General features: G+C 32.2%; 1 protein-coding gene across 2 annotated transcripts in view; it reads right to left on the minus strand.

Annotated features, from left to right (window-relative positions):
- The window catches only part of LOC145296043 (phosphatidylserine synthase 1-like), a 357,209-nt gene that overhangs the window by 513 nt on the left and 338,936 nt on the right, over positions 1–17,760 (minus strand). For both annotated transcript variants that reach the window (XM_080142088.1, XM_080142087.1), the window contains one exon: positions 1–4,170. This exon is cut by the window's left edge and continues 513 nt beyond it. In XM_080142088.1, coding sequence (XP_079998214.1) covers positions 3,961–4,170 — 210 coding nt within the window. In that variant the 3' untranslated portion in view covers positions 1–3,960. The remainder of the gene's footprint in view (positions 4,171–17,760) is intronic.

The raw sequence follows: 17,760 nt of genomic DNA on the forward strand, positions 1-17,760 counted from the left end.
AATAGTATAAAAAAATTAAAAGCACTGAATGTACCTACAACTTAAATTTCAAACAAAATCTACAAGTTTTAACAGAAAAATAAAACCATAAACCTTGTATGTTAGTGAAAAATAATCTGTTTACTTAGATTATTTAATATTAATTTAACCAGTTTTTAATTAAATCACAAGCCTAAAACAGTATTTAGATTTGATAGAATACTTAAAGTACAATATTTATTTATTCCCCGTTTATATATATATTTTTTATTTTATGAATAAATTTTTAAAATATTGTTTCATAAAATCTGGACAATTAGCCCAGCAGAGAAACAAAGTAATTATTTATTGACACTGTGCCTTGCTAAATAAATTTAGACAAGGATAAAGAATAAAAAAAACAATTTGTAACATATAGTGGTGTCATCAATTTAAAAAACACTGGGTATTGTTTTCTAAATTCTATGCTGATAAAATGCAACATTTTGTTGTTGTAGAAATGATTGGTGGGTGCTAATAAATGCTATTGACATACACAAATGCAAGAAATATTCTGAGATTAGAATTTCTTTTTATTACTTATCGAGTTTTTTTTCCATCTTAAGGTTAAGCATGAAAAAGAAATGGGAAATTTGAAACATGTCTATGATTTGGTGATTTAAGATTCGCAGAGATTAAAAATCTAAAAAATTGCATAAGAATAACTTAAAATGTTATTTTCAGGTGTACTATTCTATTTTAAAGAAGCGATCTATTCATAAAATTTTGTAAATAATCTTTTATGGATTTGGGATGTGTTAGTTTACAAAATGCAATTTAGGAAAAGTAACAAAAACAACCAAAATTATAATCAAACAAAAAATTATTATGGGAAATATAAAACATTAAATTCTAGCAACAAATCACTTGTACACAGAAACATTCAAATTATTTAAATATAAAATATATATGTAAATTAAATTAATAAGTCCTCACAAAAATAATCTTCAAAGGAACACTTATTTGAAAAGTTTAATGCTCACTATGAAAGATGTCAACTAAATAACTGCCCCCCCCAATATAACAAACACCAGGCAAATGTTACAAATGACCATTTTCAATACAAAGTTACATACTCATAAATTAAAAAATATTTACCTTTTAACTTGCCTGATATTTTGCAAGTAACATAGATTATAAAGGCAAAACCATGTAAATCCTAAGAAATTAAAGTTCAAAAATAGTTGAGAGAGAAATAGATAGAGAAGGATTCTATCAAGAAAGGTTTAAACGCAATCATTATTTTTCTGTCTAATAAAATTTCTGTTTTTAAAGAATCAATACACATTTCATTCAAAATCCAAACTCTCTCTAATGAACAGCTAAGTTAGTTTTGTAATTTACTAAGATTGCCCCCCCCCCACCCCCAAATATAAATAATTTTTTTTTTAAATGGAAACCGAAAGAATAAAAAAAATGATATAAATGAAACTGTAAAAACAGTTTTAGTGAGACAGAAATAGCAACCAAATCAATCATTTCATAGATGTTGTAAACAAAAAGTTAAATAAAAGACAAAAATCATTAATTTCATGAGCTGTGTTGTGCGCATACACAAAAAATCTAAACACAGATAGTCCTCTTATAATAAAAAGCAAACTCATAATAAAAGAGTAAAAAGATTTTTAACAGTGTAGCAGCAATTAAACCAAAATAAACTTAAGTTTAAAAGTTGTGCTTTTCACCACACTAGATTTTTTTATGTGATATATTTCCATTATTTTGATTATTCCTTTGACAAACAGAATCATCACCATTTAAAAAAAAAAGAAAATTATTTTAATTAACAAAATGAATAAAATCTGACTTTTGTAATTTTCAGTAAATAAAAGCTCAAAAGCAAAAAAACTACTTTTTCTTTATTTTATATTCATGGGGAGGAAATTTTAAATTTTAAGGTAAACAAAACCGTATAGATTAAAATATGACAAATTAGAAAATAAATTAAAAATTACTATTGCAAACTAAAACAAAATATGAAAAAATATATTTTGATTAAGAAAATGTAATTTTATTTGCATGATATTAATAAGATCTTATGCAAATAAAATTAAATAATCGAAATTTTAGATAATTCTATAAATAAACATGCATGAAATATACACTAAAATTTGGAAAGAAAAAAGTGAATTAGAAAACATTTCTAGAGAAATTAATAATTATAGGACATAAAATAAAAATAAAATTTAAGTGTTAAGATTTTTTTGTGTGAATTTCTTTGAAAAAATTTTATTACTTCTAAATAATTTGGCAAAACTGAACTGAAATGTGTACTGATTTCCTTAATAATTTCCAGAGATAAAATCCTAAAATATGTCAGATAACATAATAATACCAGAAATAATATTTTGAAATCGTTTAAATTAAAAAAGCATTACCCCTGGAAACTTACTAATTTCCAGAGATAAATGAGAAAGTAGAAATAATTTTGTAACTGATTATGAAACAAAAAAGAATTTCTACAGAGAAATAGCAAGGTGTTGAGTATTATGCAAATGCTATTATATCACAGCAATAATTAGAATGGAGGGAGAAAGTTATGGTCCAAAAATGCTTAGTGGAAAATAGAGAGAATAAGCAGAAGAAAAAAGAAACTTTTGTCAAATAGATGCATAGACATTCATGGTTTGTAAATCATAATTAAAAACTATGGATGTCCTACAGAAAAAAATTAAGTTTGAAAAAGAAGCAAATTAAAAAAAAAGAAAAAAGAAATATATAATTATCTTCAACAAAATGGAAATTTGTGATTGCAACATATTAAAGTAAAAAGAAAAATGGACAAATTATTTTACTGATAATGTATGAATTGACTTGTAATTTAAAGCTGTAAAACATCATGACTTGAAAAAGAAACCTAAAATACATTTTTATAATTTGTTTGATTTCTATTCATGCCAATCATATTCATAAGTGAGAAATAGTAATGATACAAGGATAAAATATTTTCCAAACTTCAGAATGTTATACAGTATATAAAAATGCAAATATATTTTACAAATCAATCTATATGCAAGTTAAAAAAAAAAAACAAGCAATTTAAATAGTCATTTGCTTTTGTAAAAATATTCTTAGGTTAAACTTAATGTGGACAGTTAAGCTTGAATATTTTTATTAATACTTATAATATGCATTAAAAATCATAACTATTAATTAAATTAAAATTGTATAAATGTATTATAGATTTGGCTGCAAAGAAAAAGTAGAACCATGGAAAAAGACATAAAAATTCCTTAAAACATGAATCCTTATGCGTGGAAGACACTCGTCTGGTCATAAATGGCTGTTTTAAGTGGAGTAATCTGATTGGTTAAGGTTGGAGAACTCAAGTCAATACAAGAGGTTCAGATTTTACACTTAAAAAGGTTTCATGCGAATGTATAGCACTTTGCTTTCAAGGAGATGAATCTGCCAGTCTCAGATTAGTGTAGCTATATGATTCGAAAGTATCTGGAATCAGTGATGAGCAGTGATTACAATCTCCTAAGATGCATTTAGAAAAGGTATTTTTGCATTTTAATTAAGAGGTTTTGTTTGAATTTTATATAAATAAAATATGGAACAAAATAAAAAATAATTGGTTTATAATAATTGTTACACTAATATCAATTAATTGGTTAGAAGCCTCAGTAGATGAACAGAAGATAAGGAATATATGTGAATGTTGTTAGTGTGCATATATATAATGTTTTTTTTTTTAAATCTATAATAAATATTGATTGAGACTAAATATAGATTTGTGTTGTAGCAGAATAGTAACTGATACATTCGTAAAAGTCTTTGTAAAATAATCGATTTTTCTTTACTGTTGCTGCTAATCATAATTAATAATTCACAGTGTGAAGAAATGGCTGACCTGCCACAAAGAATTGGGAGGTAATGTTTGGGTAAAGTTATTGAAATGCTGAAAGTATGGAGAGGATGATTAAAGGATGGGTTTTGTTAGAGAGCACCATTTGTTAACACATCCTTTGTTCTTTGTCGAAGTATTGGAGAGCTACTAAATTCTGTATCAGGGCTGCTATTACTACTGCTAGGAGTCTTCTCTGGAGTGCAGCATGACCAATGTGACACAGAGTAGTGTTGATGAACAGGTGTAGCCAGAGATGCATTGTCGCTATCCATACCATCACCATCTGCATCCATTTTGTGCTAGAGAAAAAGAAAATTTTAATGAAACAGCAAAGAAGATTCTTTACTTATCTGCAACAAAGACATTCCATAAAAAGCAAAACAAGTATTATGTAAGCAATAATAATATACAGTCTATGTCTATAGTGCATAATAACAAAGGAAGCGCAAAGTATCATAAAAAAGAAAGCAAGAACCATCATAATTAAGATAATCTCAATGAGTATCAGATGTAAATAAATGTTTCAAAGCTTATAATTGTGATATAAAGAGTTTACAGATTTTTCAAATATAACATTTTTCTCAATTATTTTGACTAGGATAAGTTGTGGTAGTTATATGATAAACTAGCAGGACCCATTAACTGGCGTTGCCTGATGGAAGCCCCCCCCCCCCTGACAAAAAAGTGAACTATGGTTGTTGATAACCTGCAGGTACTGTTTGAATCTGAAAAAAGCAAATAAGGGAATGGGTAAATACGTATGCAATAATAAAATTAGGGGGAAAAATTGTCCATTATTCTAATGGACAATTTTTATAGAATAGAAAATATAAACAGATTTTTTTAGAATTTAGAGATTCTCACTGTATATGAACTGTTTAGATTGATAGAAACTCCCCATGTTAAGAATGGCTTTCGGAATAGACACCGCCAACCTCCCTTTGGAATAGACACCCCCAACATCCCCATGTAAAGAATGTATATTAAAGCAGAGCACCCCTTTTTAGTTAGGGGTGGTAGATAAATAAATACCCCAAATTTAACTGTGAAAATCATAGACATACTGCCTATGATTTTCACTATAGACATATATTAGGCACCGCCAAAAATGGCCGCAAAATCAAGTTGTTGTTGTTTTTTAAAACGAAATTACATTTATTAAAATCCATTATTTCTGAGTAACTTTTTTTTTTCCAGAAAGATAAAACCCTGAATTTTATCATATAGAAAACAGAATAATGTAAAACCTTTTCTACTATTTTTAATTCAATTTTAAATGTTAAATTTTCCCAAAAAGTTAACAATTGACATTTTTTGTCTTGCACAAAAAACGTACTTAAATATTTAAAAAAAAAGGGTTTTTGAAATAATTAATTTATTTATTGTCTAACTAAGACTTAGGATGATTTTCTAAGAGAATATGCAAAAATATTATAATATAAGTACCTGAATTTCAAATAATTCCACTTATTCATATAGGTAACCAGATATTTCGCGTTGACGTAGAGTTCAGATCGACTCTGTTTACGTTTTCGTTTGATAAAAAGCAAACTATGGAAGACCAAACAGGCCAAAAAAAACTTATTTTTCAGTGACGAAAATTTCAATGTATTATTAAGCTGAGGCTGGCCAGTACCAGATGGGTGACCATTTGTATGCGTTTGGTTTTTAATGTGTATGTGTGTGGGGGCCAGGCTCCCCAAAATGGGGGGGGGGCAATTTAAAGCAGAATAAAAAAAAATTATTTCAGCGCGTTTGGTCCACCGTAGTCGAAAGGCGGCAAACGTTTTCAAATGGGATCGAAAAAAATGATGCTATTTTTAACACAAAGGGCACAATATTTATCAAATTTTTTTTTTTGGTATCGATTATTCAAAACATGCCCTGTTTAATAATGGTCATGCATTATTCGGCTCGCTAAAAAAAAAATTGTTAATTTATTTATCAAAAATTTTAAAATGGCTTTTTTCGTATAAATATTAAAAAAATTTTTTTTTGTTTTGCTTAACTTAAATTAATTATTTTACTTAACATATTCACCGAATTTCACACTTCAAAACTCAAAAGCGGGATAATTAAACACAATCGAAGTTCTGATATTCAGACGTCAAAATAAGGTATGCAAACAATTTTTTTTTTTTTTTTTTTTTGAATCTATAATTCTGTCCCTTACAACAACACAATATGTTGATTTCAGTTTCAGATGATTATTTTAAGCATATTTGTTCCCACTTCAAAACAAGGGGGGGTTTTGTAAGCAAAAAAATATATATATATAAATATCGTTTATGAAAAATAAGTACACTGTTATAAAGTTCATTCTTCTAATAATCGCTGAAAATTTCGTATTGATCGGATAATTACCTGATTTTTGGTAGATTTTTAAAAAGACGGTCCGTCAAAAAGTACTGACCTGCCCCCCCAGTTTTGGCGGTGCCTACTGTATATCCACTCGCAATTGATATGGTTGATGACAGTGTCGATAGAAGAGTGAATTTTTGTATTACGCATTTGAGTACAAATTTGGTAGTCATTGAATTACAGTACAGAATACATGTGTTTATATCTCTAGAAGCACTTGTCCGCGCAAAATTTGAATGAGATTTTCGTAATCAGTATAGATGAAAACTTATACAAGTGGTTATTGCAACGAAAAATGTGGAGGTGGATGTAATGTAAAAATTTACCCTCCCCTCAAAATGTTAGCGCGTTTAAAAGAAATCTAACCGTCTACCATACTAGTAAATGGCAAAAGTCGTAATTGTAACAAAAACTGTGGAGGTTGATGCAATTTTTTAATTTCCCTCTCCCCCTAAAAAATGTTAACGTGCGCACGTGTAAAGAAATGTAATCGTCAACCTTACCAGTAAATGGCAAAAGCAAAAAACAAAAATCAGCAAAGGTGAACATGTGTGAGCTCCATTATAGAAGTGTTGATTTAATTTGAATAAAATATGCATCAAGTGCGCTTAAAAGTCAAATCACAACGCAATATTAGGAAAATAAACAAATATTTACAAATAGACGTTCCAACATTTCAAAATACAACCACTGAGACGACAACGCACGGATCTTTACAGACTTTTCTTTCTCCAACTTTACAACATGGCAAGAAAAAAAAAAAAAGGAAAGAAAACAACTGAGGATATAGTATAGCTGGGAAATATAATTATAAATTATTATTTTATAACTATTTATTATTATTATTCTAGTTTGGAAATAATTTTAAATCATAAATTTCAAGCAAGATAGTTTTCTTATTTTGCACCCGTGATGCATATTTTATTTTAAAGGTGAACATGTTTTGGTTGAGTGTGCATCTTTGCCATCTCACTATTTTTAAATAGTGAGATGGCAAGATTTACTATCGTAAATTGTTAGGTGGAAGCATAGAATAGTTACCAAACACCCTTCCCTCTATTAAGAATGGCTTTAAAAATAATGTTATTTCAGCTCAAGGGCAGAAGAGTACAAGTATCCATGTATTTGTTTCATGGCAGGTTTTTATTTGAGAGGATGTACAGAGGGACAGTACTGGTAAATGTCGATATCGAAATACCCTGAACAAATTACTGCACAAAAAATTGTCTGCGTCCATCAAACTTCAATATTGAATTGGAAACAAAATGAAACAAACTTTATTTTTATCATTACCAGAGATGTATTTCCCCTGATATTATTTTAGTAAGAACGAATCTTTCTTAGTAAAATGACATGAAATTATTAATTCTTTTATTTTTTTTCCATGCATACTCGAATAAAATTCACTCAAAATGTAAGAAATAAATATCATGACACTATTGGTCAAATAAATAATGAACAAGAATTATGTGACTGTGGCCTGAAGACCAAGGAATGAAAAGCTCCACAAAACTTTCAATCTTTTAATTAATTTGCTAAGAATTTTAAAGCAGTGAATTGTTATTCGACAGTTTAAAGACTTTATCTATTTTGTTTAGTTTTTGTAAACAAAGCAATTTTAATTGTTTGTTAATATTTATTTGCATGAATCCTCAGAAGCCTTTAAACTGTCGAATAGAAAGTCTTGGCTTTAAAATTCTTAGCAAATTGTCGTATCGAAAATATAATTCATTTCATTTTGTTTTTGAATTTCCGATTCAAGGTTTAAGTTTTATGGATGTGGACGATTATTTTTTAGTGGTGATTTGGCTATGGTAATCTATAAATATAAAAGCGAAAATGTATGTATGTATGTATGTATGTATGTACGCTTTTCCTCGATGTCCACAAAAGGCTTCTTCCAGAGAAGCACTCGCTCGCTTCACAATTTCTTAAAACTTTTTATATCATCTATAAATTGTAATATTCACACTTAACCACGGAGCTTGCCTGTCTATCTAATTTTATTAACTTTCAAACGTTAATTATTCCACATTTCCCGCATCGGCACGCGTTACATTCGCTTTTCGGTATAAAAAAAAGCGAAACTCAATTCTAATCACAGGCCAGTGGTCTCTAGAGAGCTAAGTAACGTTTGGTCAATGTCGACTTCGTCATATCAGACGGGGGGGAGCGGGTTTTTAAAAACAAACAAACCGATTTATTGACCTCATTAAAAACTGTCCCGCACAAAATGCTAACTGCTGAATACCTATCGTTATCACGTCAATCAAAAACGCGCCCGTTTTTTTTTCACACTTTACTATTTTTCAACTGTGCGTCGTCAAGGCTTTGTTTTTTCACACTTTACTATTTTTCAACTGTGCGTCGTCAAGGTTTTTTTTTTCACACTTTACTATTTTTCAACTGTGCGTCGTCAAGGCTTTGTTTTTTCACACTTTACTATTTTTCAACTGTGCGTCGTCAAGGTTTTTTTTTCACACTTTACTATTTTTCAACTGTGCGTCGTCAAGGCTTTGTTTTTTCACACTTTACTATTTTTCAACTGTGCGTCGTCAAGGTTTTTTTTTTCACACTTTACTATTTTTCAACTGTGCGTCGTCAAGGCTTTGTTTTTTCACACTTTACTATTTTTCAACTGTGCGTCGTCAAGGTTTTGTTTTTTCACACTTTACTATTTTTCAACTGTGCGTCGTCAAGGCTTTTTTTTTTCACACTTTACTATTTTTCAACTGTGCGTCGTCAAGGCTTTGTTTTTTCACACTTTACTATTTTTCAACTGTGCGTCGTCAAGGTTTTTTTTTTCACACTTTACTATTTTTCAACTGTGCGTCGTCAAGGCTTTGTTTTTTCACACTTTACTATTTTTCAACTGTGCGTCGTCAAGGTTTTTTTTTTCACACTTTACTATTTTTCAACTGTGCGTCGTCAAGGATTTTTTTTTTCACACTTTACTATTTTTCAACTGTGCGTCGTCAAGGCTTTTTTTTTTCACACTTTACTATTTTTCAACTGTGCGTCGTCAAGGCTTTGTTTTTTCACACTTTACTATTTTTCAACTGTGCGTCGTCAAGGCTTTGTTTTTTCACACTTTACTATTTTTCAACTGTGCGTCGTCAAGGTTTTTTTTTTCACACTTTACTATTTTTCAACTGTGCGTCGTCAAGGCTTTTTTTTTTCACACTTTACTATTTTTCAACTGTGCGTCGTCAAGGCTTTGTTTTTTCACACTTTACTATTTTTCAACTGTGCGTCGTCAAGGTTTTTTTTTTCACACTTTACTATTTTTCAACTGTGCGTCGTCAAGGCTTTGTTTTTTCACACTTTACTATTTTTCAACTGTGCGTCGTCAAGGCTTTGTTTTTTCACACTTTACTATTTTTCAACTGTGCGTCGTCAAGGCTTTGTTTTTTCACACTTTACTATTTTTCAACTGTGCGTCGTCAAGGTTTTTTTTTCACACTTTACTATTTTTCAACTGTGCGTCGTCAAGGCTTTGTTTTTTCACACTTTACTATTTTTCAACTGTGCGTCGTCAAGGCTTTGTTTTTTCACACTTTACTATTTTTCAACTGTGCGTCGTCAAGGTTTTTTTTTTCACACTTTACTATTTTTCAACTGTGCGTCGTCAAGGCTTTGTTTTTTCACACTTTACTATTTTTCAACTGTGCGTCGTCAAGGTTTTTTTTTTCACACTTTACTATTTTTCAACTGTGCGTTGTCAAGGCTTTGTTTTTTCACACTTTACTATTTTTCAACTGTGCGTCGTCAAGGTTTTTTTTTTCACACTTTACTATTTTTCAACTGTGCGTCGTCAAGGCTTTTTTTTTTCACACTTTACTATTTTTCAACTGTGCGTCGTCAAGGTTTTTTTTTTCACACTTTACTATTTTTCAACTGTGCGTCGTCAAGGCTTTGTTTTTTCACACTTTACTATTTTTCAACTGTGCGTCGTCAAGGTTTTTTTTTTCACACTTTACTATTTTTCAACTGTGCGTCGTCAAGGTTTTTTTTTCACACTTTACTATTTTTCAACTGTGCGTCGTCAAGGCTTTGTTTTTCACGGGCACCTGTTTTTTTTCACACACACCTACAAACACCTGTTCAACCCCTCGCTAGTCTGATAATAAATGAGAATTTGCTAAGAATATTAAAGCCATGAATTACCTCTTTCGTTTCTTTGTGTAAACAAAGAAATTTTAATTGCTTATTAATAGTTGCAAGAATATAAAGAGAAGATTGTGTGTGTATATGAATTATTTACTTCTGCAAGTTTGTTCCATGAAATAAAGCTATCACTAGTTAACTGTTTATGAGTGGTTAATAGTTTTTATTTTTTTTGTTTTTAGCGCTTGCTAGAGTGTCCTGCGGATAGCGACAGAAGTGTAGAATGTAAGAAAATCTGAGCATATTTATGCAAGTTTTTTTACCTGTGAATGTCTGTGGCATTATATGAGGTTAGCAATATGTAAATGTCGATAAATGTTGGTCGTTTTAATGTTAGTGTCTTCTGTGGAGGGCGTCGCCATGCTTGTCAAATTTTAGAAGTGTTCGTTAATGTAGGAATTTGTTTCATTCTGGAATTACAGATGCTAAACTTCTAACCAACCAACAATATGGATTTAAGCAAGCCCATTCTACACCAGATATTCTAACTGTAATCTCTGAACATATATACCATTCACTGGAGAAAGCAGAAGTAGCTCTAGATATATTTAAGATTTTTGAAAGGGTATGGCATGGAGGTCTTCTCAGGAAAATCAGATCATATGGTATCACTGGTAGAATACGTAACATAATTAAATCCTTATTAAGAGAAAAATCCAGTTTGTCCTCAATGGCCATCATCTAAACAATATTATATAAATGCGGGAGTACCTCAGGGGTCTATCCTTGGACCTTTATCATTTCTAATATTCATATGACCTCCCTTACAAAATTGTCTCTGAGATGGATATGTATGCTGATGACACCACCCTCTATAACAGATATGACAGGAAAACAAATGAACACATATCTAAGGAAATGGCAGAAACACTAGAGGATGACCTCCAATCTGTAGTGGAAAAAGGACAAAATGGAAGGTCACATTCAATGCTGCCAAGACTAAACTTGTTTCCTTCAATAACTACAAGAAACCTTCTCTACCACCAATAGCAATGATCAAAGATTCATTACCTGAAAGTACTTCTTTTAAACTCCTCAGCTTAACATTTACAAGAAACAGGAGTTGGAACAGTTACATTAAGAGCATTGCCAAGACCACTGCGAAGAAGGTAGGTTCTCTCTACCGTGCTAGAAAGCTATTAATGCCTGAAAGTATCCTGTACCTCTATAAGGCCACCATTCACCCATGTATGGAGTATTGTTGTCATATTTGGGCTGGTGCATCTGCTACTAGTCTCTCGCTCCTAGACAAAGTTCAAAAGTCGCCAACCTGATAGGTCCTGAACCATCATCTAAGCTTCAGCCTCTGTCCCATCGACGAAATGTTGCATCCCTCTGCCTGTTCTAATGGTGAATGCTCCGACAAACTACAAGCACTTGTACCCCCTCTACGTAAACACCCCTGACAAACCCGACAAGCAGCTAAATCCCACCCGTACACAGTAGAGATCCCTAGATGTAAGAGAGCTTTCTACTCCAATAGTTTCTTCCCCAGAACTACTAGACCTTGGAACTCTCTTCCGGGTTCCTGCTTCCCCAACTGTACTGACATGCAGAAGTTCAAGTGTAATGTGAACATCTTGCTGCCCAACTCCCTACATAGTACCCCTGTAGCTTATGTCCCTGATAGTAGCCTCCTACATCAAAGTGGCAATGTGCCTTGTTTGAGGTGAAAATGTAATTAAAAAAAAAGAGAATGTCCGGTTTCAGCCAATCATAAAAGCCGGAACATTGTTGGGAAGAAGTTCATAATTTTGATGCAGAAATCAAATGGGATATGTTATGTCGATGTATGTAACCTTGTAGTTTTGAAGGGTGTAATCACACTGAAGTAGAAAAATGCCGAATCGTACCCAGTGACAACTGGTAGGAGTGGTAGGACTAAAAGTATTTGCCAAAACTGGTGGGAACTAGTTTTGGCAAATACTTTTTTTTAATAGTCCTGTTAAATCCAAAGTAGCTGATCAGCGGCTTGGTTCCCACCAGTTTTGGCAAATAGCAAACAGGATCCTCAACAGAAGTGTGCGTTCTATCCCAACCATCATCAATGGACCTGAGGTCATCTCGTCAGCATCAGACAAGGCGAAACTATTTGCCAAGAACTTTGCAGTTAATTCTACGTTATGCGACGAAGGCCATCAACTCCCCGTATTTCCTCCTATAACGGACAACATGCTCTGCAACATACAAATGTCTGTGGATGATGTTGCCAAGAACCTTTATTCCAGTAAAGCAACTGGCCCTGATGGCATTCCAATCATTGTGCTGAAAAAGCTTCAACTAGAACTTGCCCCCATACTTAAGTTTCCTGTGTGTCATGAGTAAGCTGCTGGAATCCATATTAAATAAAGAAGAAGTCAACCACCTCAGCAAAAATAACCTTCTTAGTGAAATGCAATCTGGTTTCCGTTCTACCAGATCTACAGCAGATGTGCTAACAGTTATATCTCATAGGATTAGTGAATCTCTTGACAAAGGCTTCTTTTCTAGGGCAATTGCTCTTGAAATATAAAAGGCCTTCGATAAGGTATGGCATAAGGGTCTACTTCACAAGATTTCCAGCTACGGTATAACTGGAAATGTTTTCTCGATCATAAAATCATTTCTCTCCAATAGGCTCATAAGAGTAGTAGTTGATGGGCAGAAATCAGAGGCCATCAATATTAATGCTGGAGTCCCTCAGGGGTCAATCCTAGGCCCAACTTTCTTACTGATATACATCAATGATCTCCCAAAACGCATACTTAAATCATTTGTTGACATCTATGCTGATGACACGACCATCTATGGCAACACATCAAAGGCCGTAAATGACAAAGTTCTCTTAGATTCTCTCTCCTCTGATCTTGAGTGCGTGGTACAGTGGGGGAGGAGGTGGCTGGTTACTTTTAATGCATCTAAAACCAAGCTCCTATCTTTACATCATCAACGCTCTGATCCCCATCTGGCACTAATTGATATGGGTGGCTCTCGTCTAGGGGAAGCTCCATGTTTTGATAAGCTTCTGACCTGAAATGGAATACGTACATACCCCTGACCTGAAATGGAATACGTACATCAAGTCAGTTGCCAAGATCGCTGGAAAAATGGTAGGATCCTTCTACTGCTCCAGAAGATATCTCACCCCTGATGCAATTCTCTATCTGTATAAAAGCCAAGTATGTCCAAGGATGGAGTACTGCTGCCACATCTGGGCAGGAGCTGCTAAAAACAGCCTATCCTGCCTTGACAGAGTACAAAATAGACTTTGTGGCCTAGTGGGTGATGCCCTTTTCTCTCCCACAGGAGAGACGTTGCGAGCCTGTCTTTGTTTTATCATTACTACCATGGCGGGTGCTCGTCTGAACTCCAATCTCTGGTCCCCCCTCGCCAATCTTTCACGATAAACACCCACCTAGCTGAAACCACTGTCAAAATTTTTCCCCACTCCTTATCTGTGCCAAAATCTAAACGTAGATTCCATGAACAAAACTTCTTTCTTAGAAGTGCACGCCTGTGGAACTCTGTTCCAGTTACCTGTTTCCCACCTGACTACAACCTGGATGTCTTCAAGTCCAATGTAAACAAATTCCTGATGAACCGCCTTCTTAAGTAAGACACTTTATCAGATCTCCAACACTAACGTACTGTACACACAATAACCCTTATTCCCAAGTGGCTTCCAGTCCTTGATAAGTGGTGACTACCTTGTAAAAAAAAAATAGAGAGAGAAAAGTAGGGACTCCTTCCTCTTATAATGTTGCGATTGTGATGGTGGTTTTCTATTTAATAATATGACTGAATGTGTATGTCACGGCGTGCAAAAGTTACATAAGATAGTAGGTAACAGTTTAGACATAAATTTGTATGTGACATCTGTTAATGTAATTGTTAATTTGATCCAGAGGGGAATTTCTGCAATCAAAATATTATATACAGGAAGAATCACAATCATTGCTAACATCAATTTTGCCAGGTTTTTATCTAATTCATCACAATTATTACAGTTTTTGATTACTGTTGATAGTGGAACCCCTTCCATAGTATCTTTCCACCTTGTTTTGTCTCTAGGTATAGTCAAATAGGACCCAATTGGCTGTTGAGGTACTCTCCACCATATTTATTGCCTTCTTTGTTTTTTCTATTGTTCATCTGTTGTCTGTATCTTTCAAAGAATGACCTGCCCATTTATGTTCTGCTATTCATAGAAAGAAAGAGAAACCCCCAGATCAGATAGCAAACTTCTTTTTTTCAGAAATATCATAAATCAGCAACGATTGTGACCCAAAATTAAATGTATTTCATCATTCCAGTACATTTTAATATGTAAAAAAAAAAGTAAGATGCCAATCCCCTCCACCAAAAAAAAAAACAAAACAAAACTTTTGATAGGGAGGTGGGTGTCAAAATACAAGAATTTTTTTTGTAAATATCTTATTTCAGTTTATATAGTTTTTTTTAAATAAGTTTTTTTTAAATAAGGTTTTTAAATAAGTTTTTTAAAATAAGTTTGTAAAAAAATTAACGAAATCAATTTGATTTTTGAGAGAATTTAAAAAACTGCATTGTTTATGTCAAAATATGTAGAAATAACATTTGATTTTATTTTTCCCGTTTTTAGCTTTTTAGAGAATTTTTTGGAAAATTCACCAGTTTTAAGGACATCAAAATAAAAAAAGAAAATTTTTATAATACTTCTTGAGAATACAACAAAAATTACGATGAATCAATTTTAAAGTTTTGAATTTTTTAGATGAGGGCTGTTTATATCACTTGTTTGGATCAGACTATAGTTCTCTTCTTGAGTGTTATTTGTGCAAAGTTTCGGTTAGTTTAGCTTTCACTGAAATGACTACCCAGAGAGCGTTACATCGGTTCCAGGAAACACCAAAGAACAATACCGGAAAACTTGCACACTATACATAAAGGACATGTCCGAAAAAATTTAAAAACTATGCAATCTATGGATTGCATATTTTTTCTTTTTAAAAATCAAACAATATTCAAAAGTGATTTGACTTCTCAAAAACACCTAGTATGAGTCAAGCTCCTGCCTGAAAGTCTCATGACAAACAACTGTATATGAGATTTCATGCAAATGTGGAAAACTATACAAAGGTCACTCCTTAAAAGTAAAGCATGTGGGGAGGTCGAAAAGTCGGAACTAGCTAATCACATATGTAAAGAAAAAGGTACACATTTTCCTTTGAGGAATGAGGCCAAAATAATTGACAGGGATACAAGGTGGAGGGTCAGACAACTTAAGGAGATAACACACTTACTCAAACAAATAAAAAAAAAAATTACTAAGCAGACCATGCTTAGAAATTAATAGCATTTGTGAGCCTTTAGAAAAACAATTGTACACCCTTAAAATTTCAGCGATGGAAGGGAGATAATCCCCTGCTGATCTTTATTAGTGTTGCCTCCCCTTTGTAAACCAATTTTTTTTCGCACATGAAGCCACAGGCATAAAACAGACCAACTCCAAGAATACAAAAATATCTATGGAGCCACTAACTTTTCTCCTTTCTTTTTCCAAACAACAACCAAGATCCTTGGAGATGGTCGACTGAAATATTGCACTAATAACACTCAAAATGAGAACAAGCAATACAAGTAATATGAATCTATTTTATTTTACAAGTTTTTATTGTTATTACTTGCTATGAGGATCAAAGATTCCCCCTTTATTATGGCCATACCTACTTTATCGAATTTTTAAATGTCAAACCCAATATGCCACACATATTGATATTTGATTCAAAGTAGCCTATTTTTCACAGGTTTTTTTCCCCTCTGTTATTTTTCCTTATTGACTAAAAAATAAGAGTGAACTTAAGCCCTTCATAAATAAGTATTTCACTATTTACTTTTCGTACTTCGGATACCAATCACACTTTTCGGATGAATCTCTCCCTCAACATCAGTCTTCATCTTTGCACACACATTGGCTCTGTTAACAAATATTGTGAAAAGAAATCTTTTTTAAACCAAACTTTATATACATGCATATTTTTTTTAAACTAATAATATTGCGATAAAACTTTTAAAACCAAACTTTGGATCGATATATAAATTTTTAAATAATAAAAACGTTATATGATTATATCATGAAAATTGTATAATAAAAATGAGTTATATTATTATATCGTGGAAATAAAATGTTTTAAACCAAACTTTAGATTTATATATATTTTTTAAATAATAATAAAAATGAGTTAGGTTATTTAGTCCAAGATTAATTTGTTTTTCTTTTTGCAGATGGCATTTAGATATTTACATAACGTTTTGACAAAAAATCTTGTGGGGAAGAGGATTTTCCCTACATTAGAAACCGGTGGAAGAATTTAGAATGCCGAGTGGAATCGTCGTAAACTGCTTATTATATCAAGGCTCAGTTGTGTGATCTGTTTAAATATAGTTTTGTACTATATATGAAAAACTTATCTTGTATCTAACATTGCCCTTTTTATATAAAATATATAAATATTTTTTTATATAAAAAAACTTTGCTATTTGCTTGCCTCTCTATAGCAAAGTTTTTTATATAAAAAAAACATGAAAAACTTTCTATGTCATATGATACTACATTTCATCTTTATTAAAATAAAAGTAATAAAAAGATTTGTATGTTGTATGATACGTTTCATTTTTATAATAATCAAAGTTATAAAAAGATTTGTATGTTGTGATACTACATTTCATCTTTATGAAAATAAAACTCATAAAAAAGGTTTGTATGATGTGATATATTTTCTCTTTAAAAAATAAAAGTTATAAAAAGATTTGTATGTTGTATGTGTTGTAGACCCATGCTAGGGGTCACAAATGAAAGAAACCATAAGTAGTGTAAAGACTACAGGAGCTACTAAAGTGATATTGAATGTCTTTGTAGCATGCGGTTAAACATGGTATGAATGTCTCCATCTAGTCTCTGAAACCAGTGGTATTCGTAGGACTGATTGATTCCACTTAGTTCTCAAATAGGGGTGATTTGTACCCCCTCTCCCAAACTTTTCATTCCTCTGGAATGATCGTATAGCTCTTTTTCCTGAGGTTGATATCTATTGGGTCGGTTATTTTCCTTTTTCTGGAGGACCAGCGTTGTCCAGCTACTTGTGGTGTTACCAGGTCAAACGTGTCATATATCTGGTCCATTACCTCTTGCTGTTCAACAGGAGGTTGTCATCTGTGATATGTTTCTGAATTTAGTTCAAATATTTCTTGTGAGTAAATCTTGGATCTTCGATAATGTAAACCATTCGCCCGATCCTTTTCTGGACCTTTCCTGGTTCCCACATCATACTATTATTTTATGTACCTGGAAAAATACCTTTTCATCAGGTAAATACCTCTTTTTAGGAACTATAGTATTTGGC

Source organism: Euprymna scolopes, chromosome 16, assembly GCF_053919585.1.
Source record: "Euprymna scolopes isolate OS-2025 chromosome 16, ASM5391958v1, whole genome shotgun sequence".
NCBI lineage: Eukaryota > Metazoa > Mollusca > Cephalopoda > Sepiida > Sepiolidae > Euprymna > Euprymna scolopes.